This window comes from Primulina eburnea, chromosome 18 (assembly GCF_022965805.1).
Source record: "Primulina eburnea isolate SZY01 chromosome 18, ASM2296580v1, whole genome shotgun sequence".
In the NCBI taxonomy this organism is placed as follows: Eukaryota; Viridiplantae; Streptophyta; class Magnoliopsida; order Lamiales; family Gesneriaceae; genus Primulina; species Primulina eburnea.
The window spans coordinates 23,077,665-23,096,585 of NC_133118.1; the positions used below are offsets into that span (position 1 = coordinate 23,077,665).

Below are 18,921 nucleotides of genomic sequence, written 5' to 3' on the forward strand. Positions count from 1 at the left end.
GTGATGCTGTTCCATTATCTCTTCACAAGCTATTCACTTTACTATATCTTATTGAGAAGAGTTTATAATCTGGAAAAGAGTCTTTTCCAGAACCTTGTTATGTTCATTATTTTGTGTTGTGAAACTAAGAGTTTCAGTAGGCAAAGGGTAAGCCCTACTGAAGTGGGTGTGTACAAGGGCTGTACTATAAAAATCAAAGTCTTTTAGTGATACCTTCTGAAAACAAAAGAAGGGGAGACGTAGAAATTTAATCTTCGAACTTTCAAAAACAACTACTATCTACTTCCTACTGTTTTATTGTTGTTACCTCAAACCATCAGATCATTTCCACACAAGTTATTTTGATCTGCTGGAAATATATTCGAACAAGATAAGCTATAATTTCTAACAGGATTCTAGCACCTTTGCAAAAACGTCAAAGAAAGAAACGTGTTTATTCACCCCCTCTCTAAACTCTATATCGATCCCCAACAAGTAGTATCAGAGCAGGTTATTCTCGTTCTGAAAATCTACAACAGAAATGACACATTTCAGCAAAGTCCCTATGTTCTCAAAGAAAGATTTCGATGATTGGAAGATCAGGATGCAAGCCCATCTTGCAGTCCAAGACAATGATATATGGTTTGTCATCACAAATGGTCCCTTGAAAATTATAAAGCCTAATACAGCTATTGCTGTTACTGAAGGTGCACCACAAATGCTTCAAAAGCAAAGAAGTGAATGGACAAGCGAGGACACAAAGAAATCAAATCTAGACAATATTGCGAAGGATATTCTCTACAAAACACTTGACAAGAATACTTTCAGCAAAATCAAAATGTGTCCTACAAAAAAAGAGATCTGGGTCATCAAAATCTGTGAATGAAATGAACAGACAAAGGAAAACAAGTTGTCTAAGTCAATGCAAAAATTTTAAAATCTTAAGATGAAAGCTGGAGAAACACTAAGCGAGTTTGATGAGCGATTCAACAATTTAGTAAATGAACTAGTAGCTTTGGGAAAGGAACTTGGCAATAGAGAAGTGACATTCAAGGTGTTAAGAGCTTTACCCAAAGAATGAGATTTCAAAACAATGGCTATGAGAGTTTCAAAAGATCAGAACAAGTTGGAGCTACATGACTTGTTTGTAGATATAAAAGCCTATGAGTTTGAATTGGAAGTGAGAAGTGGAGAAGAGCCCTTGTTGGATCCACCTACCAAGGCTCTTGTCGCTACTGCTACTGCTACAATTGTTCCAAGTGTATCACCTGCTGCTGCTATTGAAACTACATCTGACAAGACTGCTAAACAAATCAGCAATGATGTAATGTCCCTATTTCTGAAGAAATTTTCAAGATTCATGAAGAAGAATCACCGAGCATACCAAAGTCCAAACCGAAACTTTAAGAAGGATTCACCACCTGGTGACATGACATGCTTCAATTGTGGAAAATTTGGACATTTTATTGATAATTGCCCGTAACCTAAGAAGGATGACCAAAATAAGAAGGGGCACAAGAGAAATTGAAACGTCTAATCATTTTAAAAGTACGGAAATATTTTTTTTTAAAAGCTCGCATTTACGAAATAACATTGAAAACAATTGTTGGAAACCAAATTTTGGAGTTTGACAAACTGAAGAAACTAACTGAATTATGAGACAACTGAATATTTAACAACTGAAACCAGCTGAACAAATGAAGAAAACTGATCAGTTGGAAACCGATCAGTTAATATACTCAGCCGCATAAGTTTCAGTCAAAACATATCTCAACTGAATGCTTCTCGGGAAAGAACATTCAACCGACAAAAAGACATAGTAAACAGCAAATGAATATGGAAAGCCGCACCTCAATCATTACAGCATAGAACAACGTATTTCGGCTACTGCAATTAAGACGCCGTATGACAATCAATGAAGAGAACATTGCCCAACAAATGATGAAGTGGCATTCAACGGATATTAGAATTCAAATGCATATCAAAGTTACCGTTGAAAGAGAAGTATAAATATGACTGAAGAACAGCAGAAGAAACAGAGACGATTACTCAATCTTAAGCTTGCTGTTACTCTGTCAAAATCTTAGCTCACTTTCATTTGAATTACTCGTAGCAATCAAGGCTACAATCTGAGCTTATTAGTACTCTCTAAAAGCTGTTAGATTCAATTGTGCTAATATCAGTTACATACTGAGAATATTGTGTAGAACTAAGAGTTTCAGTTTTGGCAGTTGTAAGTCCAAACTGAAGTGGGTCTGTACAAGTGTTGTACTTGATCAAAGTCTTTTAGTGAATATCCTATCCTTGTGATAGAAGGGGTGATGTAGGAGTAATTAAATTCTCCGAACATCCAGAAACAACTCTTGCATATTTCTTTCAGTTTCGTATTCTATCTTTCAGTCAGTTACTTTCCGCAACTACTCTAGTTTAACTGATTGTTATTGACCAACAAGATTCCGAGATTCAGTTTGTCACTAAACTGAACTGAAATATTGTTAAAGAACAACTTTAAGTGTAAGTGTTTATTCAATCCCCCTTCTAAACACTCTTGTTACGACAACCGATCCTATCAAGTGGTATCAGAGCAGTTGAATCTTGTTCTTGAATACTTCTGATTTATAAATCTGCTAGCATGACTTCATTCAATAAAATTCCTATGTTCTTAAGAGAAGATTTCGATGACTGGAAAATCAGAATGTAGGCTCACTTAGCTGCACAAGATGATGATATGTGGTATGTCATAACAGACGGACCCACGAAGATTCTAAAAGCAAACACAACAATTGTCATAACTGAAGGGGCACCACAGAGAATTCAAAAGCCAGAGAAGAGTGAACAACTGAAGACAAATGGAAAGCTAATCTTGACAATGTGGCCAAAGATACTCTATACAAAACACTGGACAAAGCAACCTTCAACAGAATAAAGATGTGCAAAACAGCAAAAGAAATTTGGGAGAAGTTGATTCAGTTATATGAAGGAAATGACCAAATAAAAGAAAATAAACTCTCAGTTGCTGTCCAGAAATTTGACAATATCAAAATGAAGGTTGGAGAATCAATGAACGAGTATGATGAAAGGGTGAGCAGTATTGTGAATGAATTAAATGCACTCGGAAAAGCGTATACCAACAAAGAGGTTACACTAAAAGTGATGAGAGGTCTTCCAAAGGAATGGGATGTCAAAACTATGGCTATGAGAGAATCTAAAGACTTGAACCAGATCGAACTTCATGAACTATTTGCTGACTTAAAAGCTTATGAATTTGAACTGCAAAACAGAGAAGGAGAACCATCTACTCCTACAACTACAACTGCTTTAGCAACTGTCAGAACTGAACCAACTAGTTCAGTTGAGAAATCTGCTGATCAGTTAAGCAATGATGCTATGTCATTATTCATCAAAAAGTTTGGGAGGTTCATGAGAAAGAACCAAGGAAACCTTCAGAAGCAATACCAGAGAAATAATTCCAAAGAAGAAACAAATGCTTGCTACAATTGTGGCAAAACAGGTCATTACATTGCTGACTGTCCTAAACCTAAAAAGGACAGTCAAGGATCAACTGACAGAAGAAAGAAACCATATAAGCATAAGAGAAGACCCAGAGATGATAATAAAACCTACAGAAAGAAACACGAAGTTTTATTAGCTGAAGAGAACAAATCCAAATGGGCAGAAATTGATAGTGATGAATCAGAACCAGAAAGATCATATAGCTCAAGTGATGAAGAGGAAGTCAAATGTCTAATGGCAAATGATACTGAAGCAGAATGTACAAGTCAACAGGTATTTGATTTTAGTTCAACTGATTTTACACGAGAAGAACTCATTTTAACATTGCATTAAATGGTAAATGAGTACCAGAAACTTGCATCATCATTTGAGGAAATAAAGTCAAAGCAAAATGATCCCATGGACAACAAAACCAAAACTGATGAATCGGTTGATAGGTTGAGTCTAGAAAGGGAAATCGCTGAGCTAAAAGCAGAGAGAAAGAAAGATCAGTCACTGATCCAGAAATTGATCCTTGAAAATTCAAAATAAACTGAACTCATTCAATCTTGGAATAAGTCGTCTACTGCATTGAATGAGATGCATAATTCACAAAAATCAGTTTTTGATAAAACTGGTTTAGGTTTCAGTAATCAAGAAGAAACGTTTTCAAATGATACTCAACCAAAGCTGACAATGAACAAAGGAAAGTACATTCAATTTGTCAGATCAACAGTATAACAAGAGAAATTTGAGCCCAGCAAACTGAATGAAAAACCTATTGAGAATATGTATAAGGCCAGACATGGAGTTGGTTACAGTCCAAAAATCTCTACTGACTCAGAAAATCATTCATCAAAAAGATTTAGCAAGAATTATTCAAATTATTATAACTGCAAACAAGTCCAGAAAAGATACAGACTAAACAATCAGTTGAACCAAGCTAAAATACATACTGTATCATCTGTACACTATTCACCAAGCACACAAAAACCGAGAAAAACCATTTGGAATACAGCTACTGGAAAGTCAGTTAGACTAATCCAAGTATGGGTTCCAAAGGGACTAATAAGATTTGGACCCAAATAGATATGGGTACCAAATCAAATTATGTGTGTGCTTGCAGGTAACATGTACAAATAAAAATTCAATATGGTATTTGGACATCGGTTGCTCACGACATATGACAGGAGATGCAAGTATGCTATCTCAACTGATCAAATATAGTGATCCAAACATCAGTTTCGGAGATAATTCCAAAGGTAAAACCGTGGGTAATGGTAAGATTATCCATGGTAACTTTACTATTAAAGATGTTTTATTAGTAGAAAATCTGAAGTATAACTTGATTAGTATCAGTCAGTTATGCGACAATGGATTCTCGGTACAATTTGATAAAAACTCATGCTTAGTTAAAACATCAACTGATGAAATCATACTAACTGGCAAACGATGTGGAAACACATATAAAGTCAGTTGGAATGAACAGCCTCATGCACCAGTCTGCTTCATTGCTTCAAAATCATCTCAAAACTGGTTGTGGCATAAAAGGTTAAATCATTTAAACTTTAAATCCATTGCTTATCTGAGTAAACATGAACTTGTAACTGGTTTGCCCAAAATAAATTTTTCAAAACAAAAACTTTGCTCAGCATGTCAGTATGGAAAACAAGTACGATCTTCTTTAAAAAACAAGGGCTGTAAATCTTCATCCCGATGCTTAGAATTATTGCACATGGATCTCTTCGGTCCAATACCAATCATGAGCTTAGGGGGAATGAAATACACCTTGGTGGTTGTAGATGATTTTTCAAGATTTACTTGGGTTATATTTCTCAAATCCAAAGACCATACGGCTGCACAACTGATTAAACTCTTCAAAAAACTTTTAAATGAAAAATCAGTTGGGATTGATCGAATCAGATCTGATCGAAGAACTGAATTCATCAATCAAACACTTTCAAGTTTTCTAGAAAATGCTGGAATCAAGCATGAGCTCCTCAGCAAAACGGTGTAGCTGAGAGAGGAAATCGGACTCTTAAAGAAGCTGCTAGAACAATGCTTGCTGATTCTGGTATTTCTCAAAGATTTTGGGCAGAGGCAGTAAACACTGCATGTTATACTCAGAACAGATCAATGATTAATAAGAATCATATGAAAACACCATATGAGATCTGGCATGGAAGAAAAAGTATAATCACTTATTTCAAAATATTCGGTTGTAGATGCTTTATTCATGATAATGGTAAAAATTACTTAAAAGCATTTGATGCCAAATCTGTAGAAGGAATATTCCTTGGATATTCATCAGTTAGTATAGCTTATAGAGACTTTAATAAGAAAACTTTAAATTTTGAAGAATCTGCACATGTTGATTTTGATGAAACTGTACTAACTGATAAGCCAACTGATCAAGTTGAGCTAGCTGATCGATTTACAGATATCAGTTTGGAAGATGATGACAAAGAAGAAAGTCATAACAATCAAGACATCTTTCAAACACCAGAACCAGAAATATTGGATCAATTAAATGAGCAGGAAGTCAATGATGACAATCAGTTATTAAAGCAAACTGATAAAATTCAAATACCAGCTAACAAGACATCAACTGAAGCTGAAAATTGCACTCAGTTACCAACTGAAGCAGTTGCTGATGAAACAAATGCAGAGTACAGATGGAGAAAATCACATCCACCACATCTGGTAATAGGAAATCCATCTGATCCAGTAAGAACTCGCAATCAAATGTTAAATTTATTTATTCATTCAGCCTTTGTTTCACAACTGGAACCAAAGAAAACTAATGAAGCTCTTGCTGATCCTAACTGGGTAAATGCTATGCAAAAAGAGCTGAATCAGTTCACTCACAATAACGTCTGGAACTTAGTTCCAAGACCAACTTCAAAAACCATTATAGGTACAAAATGGGTGTACAGGAATAAACTAAACGAGGACGGTTCAGTTATACGCAACAAAGCAAGACTAGTAGCACAAGGATATAGGCAAGAAGAAGGAATTGACTACGATGAGACGTATGCTCCAGTTGCAAGATTGGAAGCAATCAGAATATTTCTTGCTTATGCATCTCACAAAAACTTCAAAGTTTACCAGATGGATGTGAAGAGTGCATTCCTAAATGGCCACTTACAAGAAGAAGTATATGTTGAACAACCTCCAGGTTTTATAAACCACAAATTTCCTGATCATGTATACTATTTGAACAAAGCATTATATGGTCTTAAACAAGCTCCCAGGGCTTGGTATGAAACTCTTTCAAAATTCCTAACTGATCATGACTTTGCAGTCGGATCAGTTGATAAGACCTTGTTTAAATTTACTAAAAATAATCATATTCTACTAGTTCAAATTTATGTTGATGATATAATTTTTGGGTCAACTAACCCCAAATTGTGCGAAAAGTTTGCTAAGTTAATGCAGGATAAGTTTGAAATGAGCATGATGGGTGAACTGACATTCTTTCTTAGACTGAAAGTGAACCAACTGGAAACTGGTATATTCATTAGTCAAACAAAATATACAAAGGAGTTGCTAAAGAAATTTGATATGGAATCATGTTCAGCTGCAACAACTCCCATGAGCTCATCAGTTAAACTAGACACTGACGAAGGGGGAATATCAGTGGAGGCGACATTGTATATAGGGTTAATAGGTTCATTGTTATACCTAACAGCCAGTCGTCCTGATATTGTTTTTGTTGTCTGTATGTGTGCCAGATTTCAAGCAAACCCTAAGCAATCACATTCCTCAGCTGCTAAAAGAATTCTGAGATATCTTAAGGACACGCAAAATGTTGGGTTATGGTATTCCAAAGACCCCACCTTCAATTTAGTTGGATACTCAAATGCAGATTATGCAGGATGTAAGCTTGATCGCAAAAGTACAAGTGGATCTTGTCAGTTCTTAGGAGACAGACTGATCTCTTGGTTCAGCAAGAAGCAGACATCCATAGCTACCTCAACAACAGAAGCAGAATATCTTGCTGTTGGTAGCTGTTGTGCACAACTGATCTGAATTCAGCAACAACTGAAGGATTATGGAGTAACATCAACGGAATCGCCCATATTCTGTGATAATACCAGCACAATTGCCATCACTTACAATCCAGTTCTTCACTCAAGGACCAAGCATATAGATGTCAGGCATCACTTCATCAGGGATCATGCGTTAAAGAAGGATATTCGACTAGAATATATTTCAACTGAATAGCAAGCAGCTGACATCTTCACAAAACCATTACCCGAGGCTAAGTTTTCTTATTTTCGAAATATTCTTGGTTTAATTGATTTATCTTAGAAATTATTAGTAATATTGCTTCACTAACAGAATTATACGAAGAAAATAAGAACACAACAAATTGAAAATAAACACTTCATTAAGAATACCAACGTTCCCATTTTACAGAAGATATCATGGCATCAACTGAATCTAGCCACGCCTTAACCAATCATTTAATTCATAAATTTGAACTCTAGCAAATGCCCTCGATTTCGAAATTTTATCAACAACATGCCACTCCTTCCATAGAATATCCTCCAAAAGACATTTGTCTTCAACCAAATCCCTAACATGTCTAACTTCAAAATGTTCAAGGTACTTCAGTGCTCTTGCCTCTTGAGCAAGAGTAGGAATAGCACCACCGTCACTCACCCTCTTCAACTCATGAATCTTTTCCCAAGTTGAAATCACCTTCTGAAAGACATATGTCTCCATCTTTCTCTTGATGATTGTTAAACGAGGGGCTGACTGCTCAGAAACATGAACATGAGTGCTGTTGCATGCATCAGAATCAGACATATTGAAATATTTTTGAACTGATATTGCATCACATTTTTATTACTATCATCTTATTTATAGGAAAATGACGTTGGAGAAGCTGAAGAGTCTCACGACATTTAATGCGTCTTTCACATTTACCAAGGACTTTAAGTTGTCAGTTGATAGTCAATTGACACCAGTTTGAATTCTGTTAATAATTGTTTAAATAGTCCCAGTTCATGATCGACAAATGACAGTTAGTTTCTCATCAGTTTATGTCACAACTGATGAAACATATCACTGGCAGAAAAACAGAGTTAAAATCAGATAAATATTTCATTAATTATAAATGTTTGTCTGGATTACATCATCATACATATTCTCCACAACAATTATCCAAAATTTCAGCCAAACAGATAAAGAAGAAGGAGCAGTCATGAGAAAGCTGTGAGAATGAGCTATGCGCCTCAGGATCTTCAATTCCTTGCGGAGCATCAGCTGATACATGTGACCATCCTTGAAGACGTCCACCAACACAACAATATTCAAGTGTTCTCGCACTTGATTCAGTTCTGCCACCAATTCAGGAGTGGTGGCCTCCCCAGAATTGTACAAGAGCTCAAGCTCCTGCAATCGCTCCCAATAATGCAGACTCTCATAGAAGACTTCGTCTTCAATCTCAGCTTTCCTGGCCTCTACAGAAAAGGGAGAAAGACTTGAGTCACCTGTGTCAGACATTTTTGAATATTTTGGATGATATGTCTAAAACTAATTGATTTATTTCTATTTATAGGAGAATATCAAGACAGCTGAAGAGTCGTCAACAGTTCAGCAAGACCAATAACTTCTCGCACTCTTAAATTATTTTGTAGCAATACTTTAATTATTATATGCACCAATTTATGGGGAATATTAATTTTAAAAAAGGTTAACTGAGAAGACAGTTGTTTGTAAATTCTCAACTGAAATGAATCAGTTTCCCAATTGATCGTTCAGTTGGATTGTTTACAAATCTTCTCACATACGTTAACTAATTAAAATTTATTATATTCTAAATCAATTGACGTGACTGCAGATTGACAACGTCGCTTACTTTAAAACCGCTAACCTTTATACACACGATTACAGCACACGTACACTTAATTTTTTATTCAAAATTTTCATGGACTGACACGTGTCCAGAATTTGAACAGTCACGCTCAAATGTACTATACCCGCTTCAATTCAGTTCTTCTCCTTCACGCATACGATCAGTTCTAAGAGCATACTAATTTCCAAAGCTTATTTTCTACGAATTTCAGATCATCTTACCTTCCGAAATGGCTAATCAAATCCCTGCTCACGTGATGAATTCCATGGCAATTGATTTTGACTCAGTTTTATCAATTCAAGAAGCTGATATCAAAAATGTCTTTCTGAAGATTGAATCTGCTCGGCTCAGAATGTTCTTGGGACAATCTTCACAAGAAATATACTCGAAGGAAGTGAATGAATTCTATCTGAAAGGGTATGTTACTGTTGAAGGAAACATCGCTGTCACTATCAATGATCAGTTGCTGATCTTATCTGAAGAAAACTTTGGAGAAATATTTTCCTTGCCGACTGATGGATATGTCAGTTTCTCTGAAGTTAAAACATTCGATATTGAGCAAATGCAATCCTCATTATCTGCTGATGGGCGGAAAATCAAAGTCTCCGACCCAAAGAAAGAACTGAAACCAGAAATTCAGTTGTTGGCTGATATTGTAGCAAAGGGAATTTTAGCTAAAGCTGGCTCATATGCAGCTCTCACTCTTGAGAAATTCCAGGTGATGACAATCATCATGGGTGAGAAGAAAGCCAACTGGAAGTACATTATTTTCAGCATTCTAAAGAATATGCTTCAATCAACAAAACAGTCCAGGGGGTTTGCTATTCCAATCAGTTATATTCTGAAACTCAAAGGACTGGTAGCTAACAATGCCGAAAAATTCTCAAAATTCAAGATATTCACTTCCAAGAATATATTGCCACCAAAAACCAAGATGGATCTCTCGCCTAAACAATTCGTAAAAGTCTAGAAGGAGATTGGGATGCAGCAAGCTGCTCCTAAATCAGTCAAGAAAGCCAAGACGCTGGCCCAACTGAAGGCTACAAAGTGAAAATTGATTCTCAGTGAATAAGATTCTGAGAAAACTCCATCTCCCAAACTTATCAAGAAACCGAGGACACAAAGAACCAAAACAATATCAGCAGTGGAACCAACCATTACTGAGAAACTGTCTCAGTCAGCTGCTGAAAAGCCTATTCAGGCTATTCCATTGCAGGTCATCCCTCCTGATGATACAGTTCCAACTGAAAAGATACCCACGAGAGTAAAAGCTCCTTTCACTCGTGTAAATCAACCCACTATTTTACCTGAGGCTAGACCAAAAGGCGTCACATTGAAGGAACCAGCAGAGTCTACAAAATCTGGCTTACAAATTCCTCATATTCTAACCACGGAGAAGGGAAAAGGCAAGCTTGAGGAGGAGCCAAGGCCATCTCACTCCATTCAAACTCATAGCGATCTAATTTGGGAAGAGGTAAATACATTTGCCACATCAAAACTCACAGCTTTTGACCGTTGGAAAAGCTTCAGGACCGAAATTTTTGCCAAGAAACTGAAGCACAAATCCCAACTGAAGACGTTTATTAAACTAGAAAAGATAGTTTTGAGGGTAATTAAAGCTGCTACCATTATTCAAGCACTGGAAAGGAGACAATATTTCTTTGATCAAATACGGGCTAATCAACTGACTAAGTTGGTTAGACAGTTGAAAGAACTGCATATCAAGATAGAGCTGTGTTCACTCAACTGGATGCAGATCTTAGTGGTCTACATAGGGAAATAAGGTTTTGGGAACAAGATCAAGAACTTGTTCTTCCAGAAAAATCTTCAGGAACAGAGGAATACAAATCTTCATCATCTCAGCAGAATGAATCTTCTGAAGAACTCATTTCTAAAAAATCAGCCCAGGAGGTTCCACAAACAACAGCCGGGGATCAACATCTGTACTCTGAGACTGAATTTACCTTCACCAATATCGATGAAATCATTCAGTCAGTTGCTCAGGAAGCTCAAACTGAAGCACATAATCTTGAATCAGCTGATCCTCTGACTGAACAAACAGAACAAGAAGTTCTGGTTACATCTGAAGACCCAGTTCAAACTTTTATTGCTGAAGAACATGTTCAATTCTCTGATAATGCAGAACAAGCTCAATTTTTTGTTGCTCCAGAAACAGTTCAACAAGTAACATCTGAAACTGAAGAGCAAACTGAAGTGCTCACTCAGAACCAAGAGGAAACACTCACTAAATCTGTGGAAGAGCAGTTGCCTAATGTTGGAAACCTTCAAACTGAAGAACCCCCCCAAGTTTCAGCTGTTGATCAAACAGAAGAACAAGCCCATGATTCTCCAACAGCAGTTACCACAGATAACCCTGTTATTCTAGAACAAAGTGTTTCTGATGCTCAGAATCAACCTTCTTCATCTCAAGGTCAAGAAGAGACATTTGATCGTACTATGATAATTTTCACTCCACCAGAAAAAGTTCCACATCAGGAAGATATATGAGTCATGTCACCTGAAATCTCAAATTCAGAAGCATTGTTCGAAGAAATCAACACCATCAAGACAAATATGAATCAAATAATGGATGCCATCAAATCCATTCAGTCAACCCAATACTATCATTCTGTAAAGCTGAATGGATCCGAAGATTTTGTTTTTGCAAAGCTGAAGAATATTCAAGAAGTTGTAACTGAACTCTCAGTTGCCATAGAACACAAGCCGAACAAAGCCACAACTGTCGCTCTTTTCGTTGCTCAAGATGTAATCAACCAACGAGTTTAAAGACTAGAAACATCTGTTGCAAACAAAATAGACTCACTGCAAACCTCAGTTCTTACTGCCATCTCCAATATTTCAGCCGATGTCGGCATCATTTCTACTGAAGTTCGACAATTATCTCTCCACATGGCTCAGTTTGACAAAAAGGGGGAAGTTTAGTATGACTCAGAAAAAGCATTGAAGAGTAGTTAGCAGTTTAGCAGTTTATTTTGAGACAGTTTTTTTTAAGAAGCAGCCTATAAGAGTTCAATCCTTCAGTTAATATATGCTTAGTTTTGTCAAACACCAAAAAAGAGGAAATTGTTGGAAACCAAATTTCGGAGTTTGACAAACTGAAGAAACTAACTGAATTATGAGACAACTGAATATTTAACAACTGAAACCAGCTGAACAAATGAAGAAAACCGACCAGTTAATATACTCAGCCGCATAAGTTTCAGTCAAAACATATCTCAACTGAATGCTTCTCGGGAAAGAACATTCAACCGACAAAAGGACATAGTAAACAACAAATGAATATGGAAAGCCGCACCTCAATCATTACAGCATAGAACAACGTATTTCGGCTACTGCAATTAAGACGCCGTATGACAATCAATGAAGAGAACATTGCCCAACAAATGATGAAGTGGCATTCAACGGATACTAGAATTCAAATGCATATCAAAGTTACCGTTGAAAGAGAAGTATAAATATGACTGAAGAACAGCAGAAGAAACAAAGACGATTACTCAATCTTAAGCTTGCTGTTACTCTGTCAAAATCTTAGCTCACTTTCATTTGAATTACTCGTTGCAATCAAGGCTACAATCTGAGCTTATTAGCACTCTCTAAAAGCTATTAGATTCAATTGTGCTAATATCAGTTATGTACTGAGAATTTGTGTAGAAATAAGAGTTTCAGTTTTGGCAGTTGTAAGTCCAAACTGAAGTGGGTCTGTACAAGTGTTGTACTTGATCAAAGTCTTTTAGTGAATATCCTATCATTGTGATAGAAGGGGTGATGTAGGAGTAATTAAATTCTCCGAACATCCAGAAACAACTCTTGCATATTTCTTTCAGTTTCGTATTCTATCTTTCAGTCAGTTACTTTCCGCAACTACTCTAGTTTAACTGATTGTTATTGACCAACAAGATTCCGAGATTCAGTTTGTCACTAAACTGAACTCAAATATTGTTAAAGAACAACTTTAAGTGTAAGTTTTTATTCAACCCCCCCTTCTAAACACTCTTGTTACGAAAACCGATCCTATCAACAATCATATTTATTTGACAATAAAAATAGCGAAGTTTAAAATAACCAACATCATCCAAAATCTAACGTAAAAATAAACGAGTGAAAATAGTAATATCATCAACGTATAAAAATGTTTAACTCCTCTCCAAAAAATCATAATTCAAATGCGAAAAAAAAAACATGCGGTCCTTGGGTCGTGTAGAGCCCAAAATCAGTGCACGTAAAACTCATACATTTATTTATTTTTTAAATTATTATTTAAAATTTAAAATGATTTTTAACGGTACATGATTTATAAATTTGCATTAATTTAAATTATTTCTGTTTATGTCCTGCACGCTAAAATGTTTTCTTGAGTTTCATGTTTCAGGCGATTATTCGATGCGATATCAAGGAAAAGAGACCGACGACGATTTTGAAAATTTTAAAACATGATATTTTATTTTAAGTAGGATTGAGCCATATTTAAATGATTTACTGAGTTTTTAGCATTTTAATAGCCTAATTTAATTATTAGATGATCTTTAGGGTTTTTAAATTTTTAAAGTTGAACACTTGTGTGTTTTATTTTAAATTTTGTGATGCTAGTATTTTAGTGAGGTATTAGTATTTTAAGTAGTGATTTTATTTGTTATTAACATTTTTAATTAGCAAATTAACTCAAAAATTTATTCCCTAATTCATTTAAAACACATGCACACACACACTTTTACACACACACTCACACGTTCATTTGGTTGGAGGGTAGGGTTCTTGAGTTTTCATTTCACCAGCCTTCATATTAGCTTTCCCCTACATTTTCTGAGATTCTCGTCCCTCTTGTTGGAAGAAAATCATGTCACGTTCGTCTCGGATCAACTCTCGTATCCTTCCCGCTTTAGTATCGTCGTTTCAAAATTTAAGATCAAAGGCATGTATAATATATTATTTCTGCATTGATCTCGTTATATTATGTTTAAAAATAAATGTATGATGTGCAAGAGTTTGAGCAAAATTTTCCCATGTTGAATTTGAAATGATTTTTAGATCTCAAAAACGGATGTTGCTGTCATTTCAAATATTTTGAATTTTCAGTCGATTTTTTGGAAACACTTTCAACATATAAAAAGTAGTAATTTTTTATGCATTCGATTTGACAGTAAATTCGTAATTTTTGGACAACCAATGGGTGAGTTATGATCATTTTTGTGTGACTGCTCAAACTATGATGTTTAAAACGATTTTTAGATCTTAAAAATCGAGTTTGATGTCATTTTGATTACTGTGAATTTTAGGTTGATTTTCTAGAAAAACATTCACCATATAAAACATATACTCTTTGATAACTTTGATTTGATAGTAAATTCGTAATTTTTGGACAAGAAACAAGTGAATTATGATCATTATCGTGTGACTGCTCAAACTGTGTTGGTTTTCAAAAATGTTCGCGCAGGGCGGCGCGAGATTTTACTGCCCGAGCGCCAAGCATTTTGGGAAATTATTATTATTATTTTTAAATTTTGGTCTTGGGCAGGCATGCATAATGTATTAGTATGTTCACATCTCACTATACAATGACCGAAGGACCAACGACGACGTGCAAGGAAAAATATTTTATGTTTTTGAGGTATGCTAAATGTCTTTTAACCAATTATGAACGGGTTTCGAAGTCGGGGAACGTGGCCGAGGACGTAACCACCCCGGTAAAGCATGACCGGGTTTAGATCAGGATTGGAAAGCTGTAAAGCATGATCAGGGACCAATCCACCCGATAAACATGATCGGGGATCTCATGTATGCGGTAGTAGATTTTCCCTACCAGCCCAGTACTGTGGTTTTGTCTGATCAAGCGCATTTATGTATGAGTCACTTACTTTGAAACATATCTCTACGCAAAATGATAAAGTATATGCATGTTCAAGTATTTATGATGCAAGTATGTTTATGAAAATTTTTACTATACGATGGCACGTCTATGTTTATGCAAGTACGTTCAAGTTTTTAAGTATGTACGCTCTACTTTAAAGATGCATGTGGTTTATTACGTATTTCTTATTATCTTCAGTTTATACATGTTGAGTCTTTAAACTTACTAGACTTGATCGATGCAGGTGAGGACGAGTATGAGGAGACGAGGGGTGGGACCAATGAGCCACCTCGGACTGAGCAGGAGGCTAAACCCGAGGACCGCCTACGTTCTTAAGAATTATGCATGTTGATTCAAATACTCTGATTTTCATGAGATTTTCTTTACGTTGTTTGAACCAATCATTTTGTAAATTATATTAGTAATCTTTTTTTTGTTGCAAATATTTTGGACGAGCAGCTGATCTTTATCGCCATTTGAAGGATTTATATTTATTTAAGAAAATTTTTATTTTTCCGTAAATTTTAAGTATGTTTAAAAGTACGGTACATTACAGGTCGTGTCACCTCACCAGGGCTACTTACTCAGAGTTCGACACCTCTAGTATCCCCAGAATCAAGCTCACTTGCATCACACACACCTAGTGAGTCTAAAGACTCAACAAACCTGTATCAGAAATAACAAGTACATGTACTTGAACACAACAATGAAAAATATCATACTCAACATATCTTTTCTGAACTTAAAAACATAACATAAACGTAGGGGTGAGCAAAATCTTGGTTAAACCGAGATAACCGACCGAACCGAGCCAATTCGGAAATTCGGTTCGGTTATTTCGGAAATTCGGTTTTGAAAGCTTAAAAAAATCGGTTAATTCGGTTCGGTTTCGGTTTTCATAAAAAAAAATCGGTTAACCGAATTAACCGAATAATAAATTAATTTTTTTAAAAAAATAGATTTATTATATAATTTATAATATTTTTAATGTTTTTATATTTAATTTATTTTTTTAAAAAAATATCGGTTAATTCGGTCACCGACCGAAATAACCAATTTTAATTAGGTTAATTTATGATTGGTTATTAAAACTAATTCAGTCAGTTCGGTTATCAAAATAAAATTCTGTTCGGTTCCGTTATTGACAATTCGGTTCGGTCGGTGATCGAACCGACCGAATGCACACCCCTACATAAACGTGTCGTGTAAAATCATATCGTGTCAAAGAAGGTCATCCCATGTCATCATATACGTATACATAGTCAGTCACAACCAATTCTCATCCTTCAAAAACATCATCATATACACCACTTAATAAAAACATGAATATTAATTTTCTATTAAACCAAGCATTCAACGTATTAATCGTAATTTCAAAAAAATCATTAACATCATGCATAAAATTTAAAACATGATAAAATGGTGCTTAGGGCACTGTCAGTACCAAAATCTCACCCCGGGTGCAAAATGACCATTTTGCCCCTCGAAACCCGGAAACCCAAAAATTTCCGTTTTACTCTTGGACCTCTAAAATTGACCCGAAGCTTACCAAACTCCTTAAAATGTCCCAAAACATTTTTAAAAACGTTGCTAGATGTAAACTCGAACTCATTTCAGAACTTCATCGATTTGTTTTAAAACTTGGACCGAAGTCCCGGTTTTAACCCGAATCGACTCAAAACTTAACCGAATTTTTCCCAAATTATTACCATAACTAATAAACACTTAAAGGATCCTAAAATTTTAATATCAGGCCCAAAATCACCTTCCAAAAAATATGCCACAATTTCGGCCTTTCCTATTTTGTACCTTAACTCACTCACCTTACCAAAATCATGCCCCTAGCCAACCACCCGCCGTTCCAACCCCGAACCAAGACCTCTAGGACCTAGACAAGACCTTAAGGAACCTACCAGAACCAAGCAACCAGTCCCATGAACGCTGCTATCTTTGAAGAACCGAGATTCATCAAAAGCTCCTACCACGGCTAATCTTTCTCCACTTGGCTCGAGCGATCTTTCCTTCAACTCCAGCATGGCTCGAGCCATTCTAGACCCCAACTCAGACCCACCAGGGTCTGGTCCAGGGCTGAAGGCCCTCGCGCAGCCAGAACAACGGAAACACGATCGAGCCCCCCCTCCCCCCCAACGCACAAACCACCAATTTCGATTGGCCCTCTCAAACTCACCGATCTTGACCAAGCTTCCAACTCCAGCACCTAAACCCCATCATATAGTATTTCCTTGCACAAACGCAGAAAAACGTGAGTAGAAGGCAAAGAAACGCGATAACATGCAAGTAACCCGAACAAATCTCATGTATCATGTTGGATCAGAACATTTCATGCATAATGCATACACGACAGACATATAATACGTGAATGATGCAGAAAAGATGTTACAAAACGTTCCTTTGATGTTTGTTGAACAAAAACGAGACGAGGAAAACACCGGGAGTATTTTTCTCTTGAAGAAAACCCTTTGGCCGAAGCCTAGTAGCTGAGGGATGCTGAAAACGAGAAAAAAGATGGTGGGGGAGGGGAGTGTCGGCTGATGTGAGGGAGGTAGGGTTAGGGTTTGAATAGTGGGTTATTAAATAGAAATAAGTTAACTAATGGGCTCTAATTTTAAATGAAAAATGATTAAAAGGGTTTTAAGCCCAAAAAGTTTAAAAAAGTAGGCCCATTAAGTCCAAACCTAACCCCGGAAAATATTTCGTGCTGGAAAGTTTTTTAAAATATTAGCCGAACCCTCAAAAAGTCCCCCGATTCGATAAAATTTACGTACCGTTAAAAATTATGCTAAGGTGGGTAAAATTAGCCAAAAAAGCCCAATTCTTGAAAAATATCTTTAACACATCTTATAATAATTAATAAAAATTAATCATGTAATAAAATAATTTTCTTGAAAATTCTCCGATCTTCGATTCTCGTTCGAGCACGAAATGCATATAGAAACCCTAATGCATGAAATTTTAAAAATTCATGAAATAAATTCTACCATGCATGAATTATGCTTCATCCTTTTAACCGTGCTCCAATGCTCTCGTCCAGGATTCGCCATATACCGACTAACTGCTCTCACTGCTTGAGCAATGTCTGGTCTTGTACAGATCATAGAGAACATCAAACTTCCCATTGCTGATGCATATGGTACTCGAGACATCTCCATCCTCTCTGCTTCACTGCTAGGACACATCTTGTAGGATAACTTGAAGTTAACATGAAGAGGGGTCGAAATTGGTTTACTATCTTGCATGTTGAAGCGTTGCAAGACTTTCTTCAAATAATTTATCTGAGAAAGCCAAATCTTTCTGTTACTTATGTCTCGGTGAACTTGCATCCCTAAAATATTGTTTGCTGGTCCCAAGTCCTTCATATCAAGTTCCCTAGCCAACTGTGCCTTCAATCCTTGGACGTGATCTTTGTTGGGACCTGCTACCAACAAGTCGTCCACATGCAACATCAAAATAATATAATCATCACCAGACCTCTTGAAATATGTACAAGGGTCTACACTTAGTCTGTTGTATCCAAGGCTCATGATATAGTTATCAAATCTCTTGTACCAACACCTCGGCGCCTGTTTGAGACCAGACATAGATTTGTTCAACCTACAAACCAAGTTCTATTTGCCTTTTTCCGCAAAACCTTCTGGATGGAGGATTTAGATTTCTTCTTCAAGATCTCCATGAAAAAATGATGTTTTAACATCTAGAT

General features: G+C 36.2%; 1 protein-coding gene across 1 annotated transcript; it reads left to right on the forward strand.

Moving 5' to 3' along the window:
• Positions 1 to 520: 520 nt before the first annotated feature.
• LOC140819171 (uncharacterized) lies at positions 521 to 1,060 on the forward strand. The gene is made up of 2 exons (XM_073179179.1): positions 521 to 844; positions 926 to 1,060. The coding sequence occupies exons 1-2, from the start codon at positions 521 to 523 to the stop codon at positions 1,058 to 1,060; spliced, it is 459 nt and encodes a 152-aa protein (XP_073035280.1).
• The last annotated feature ends 17,861 nt before the right edge of the window (positions 1,061 to 18,921 follow it).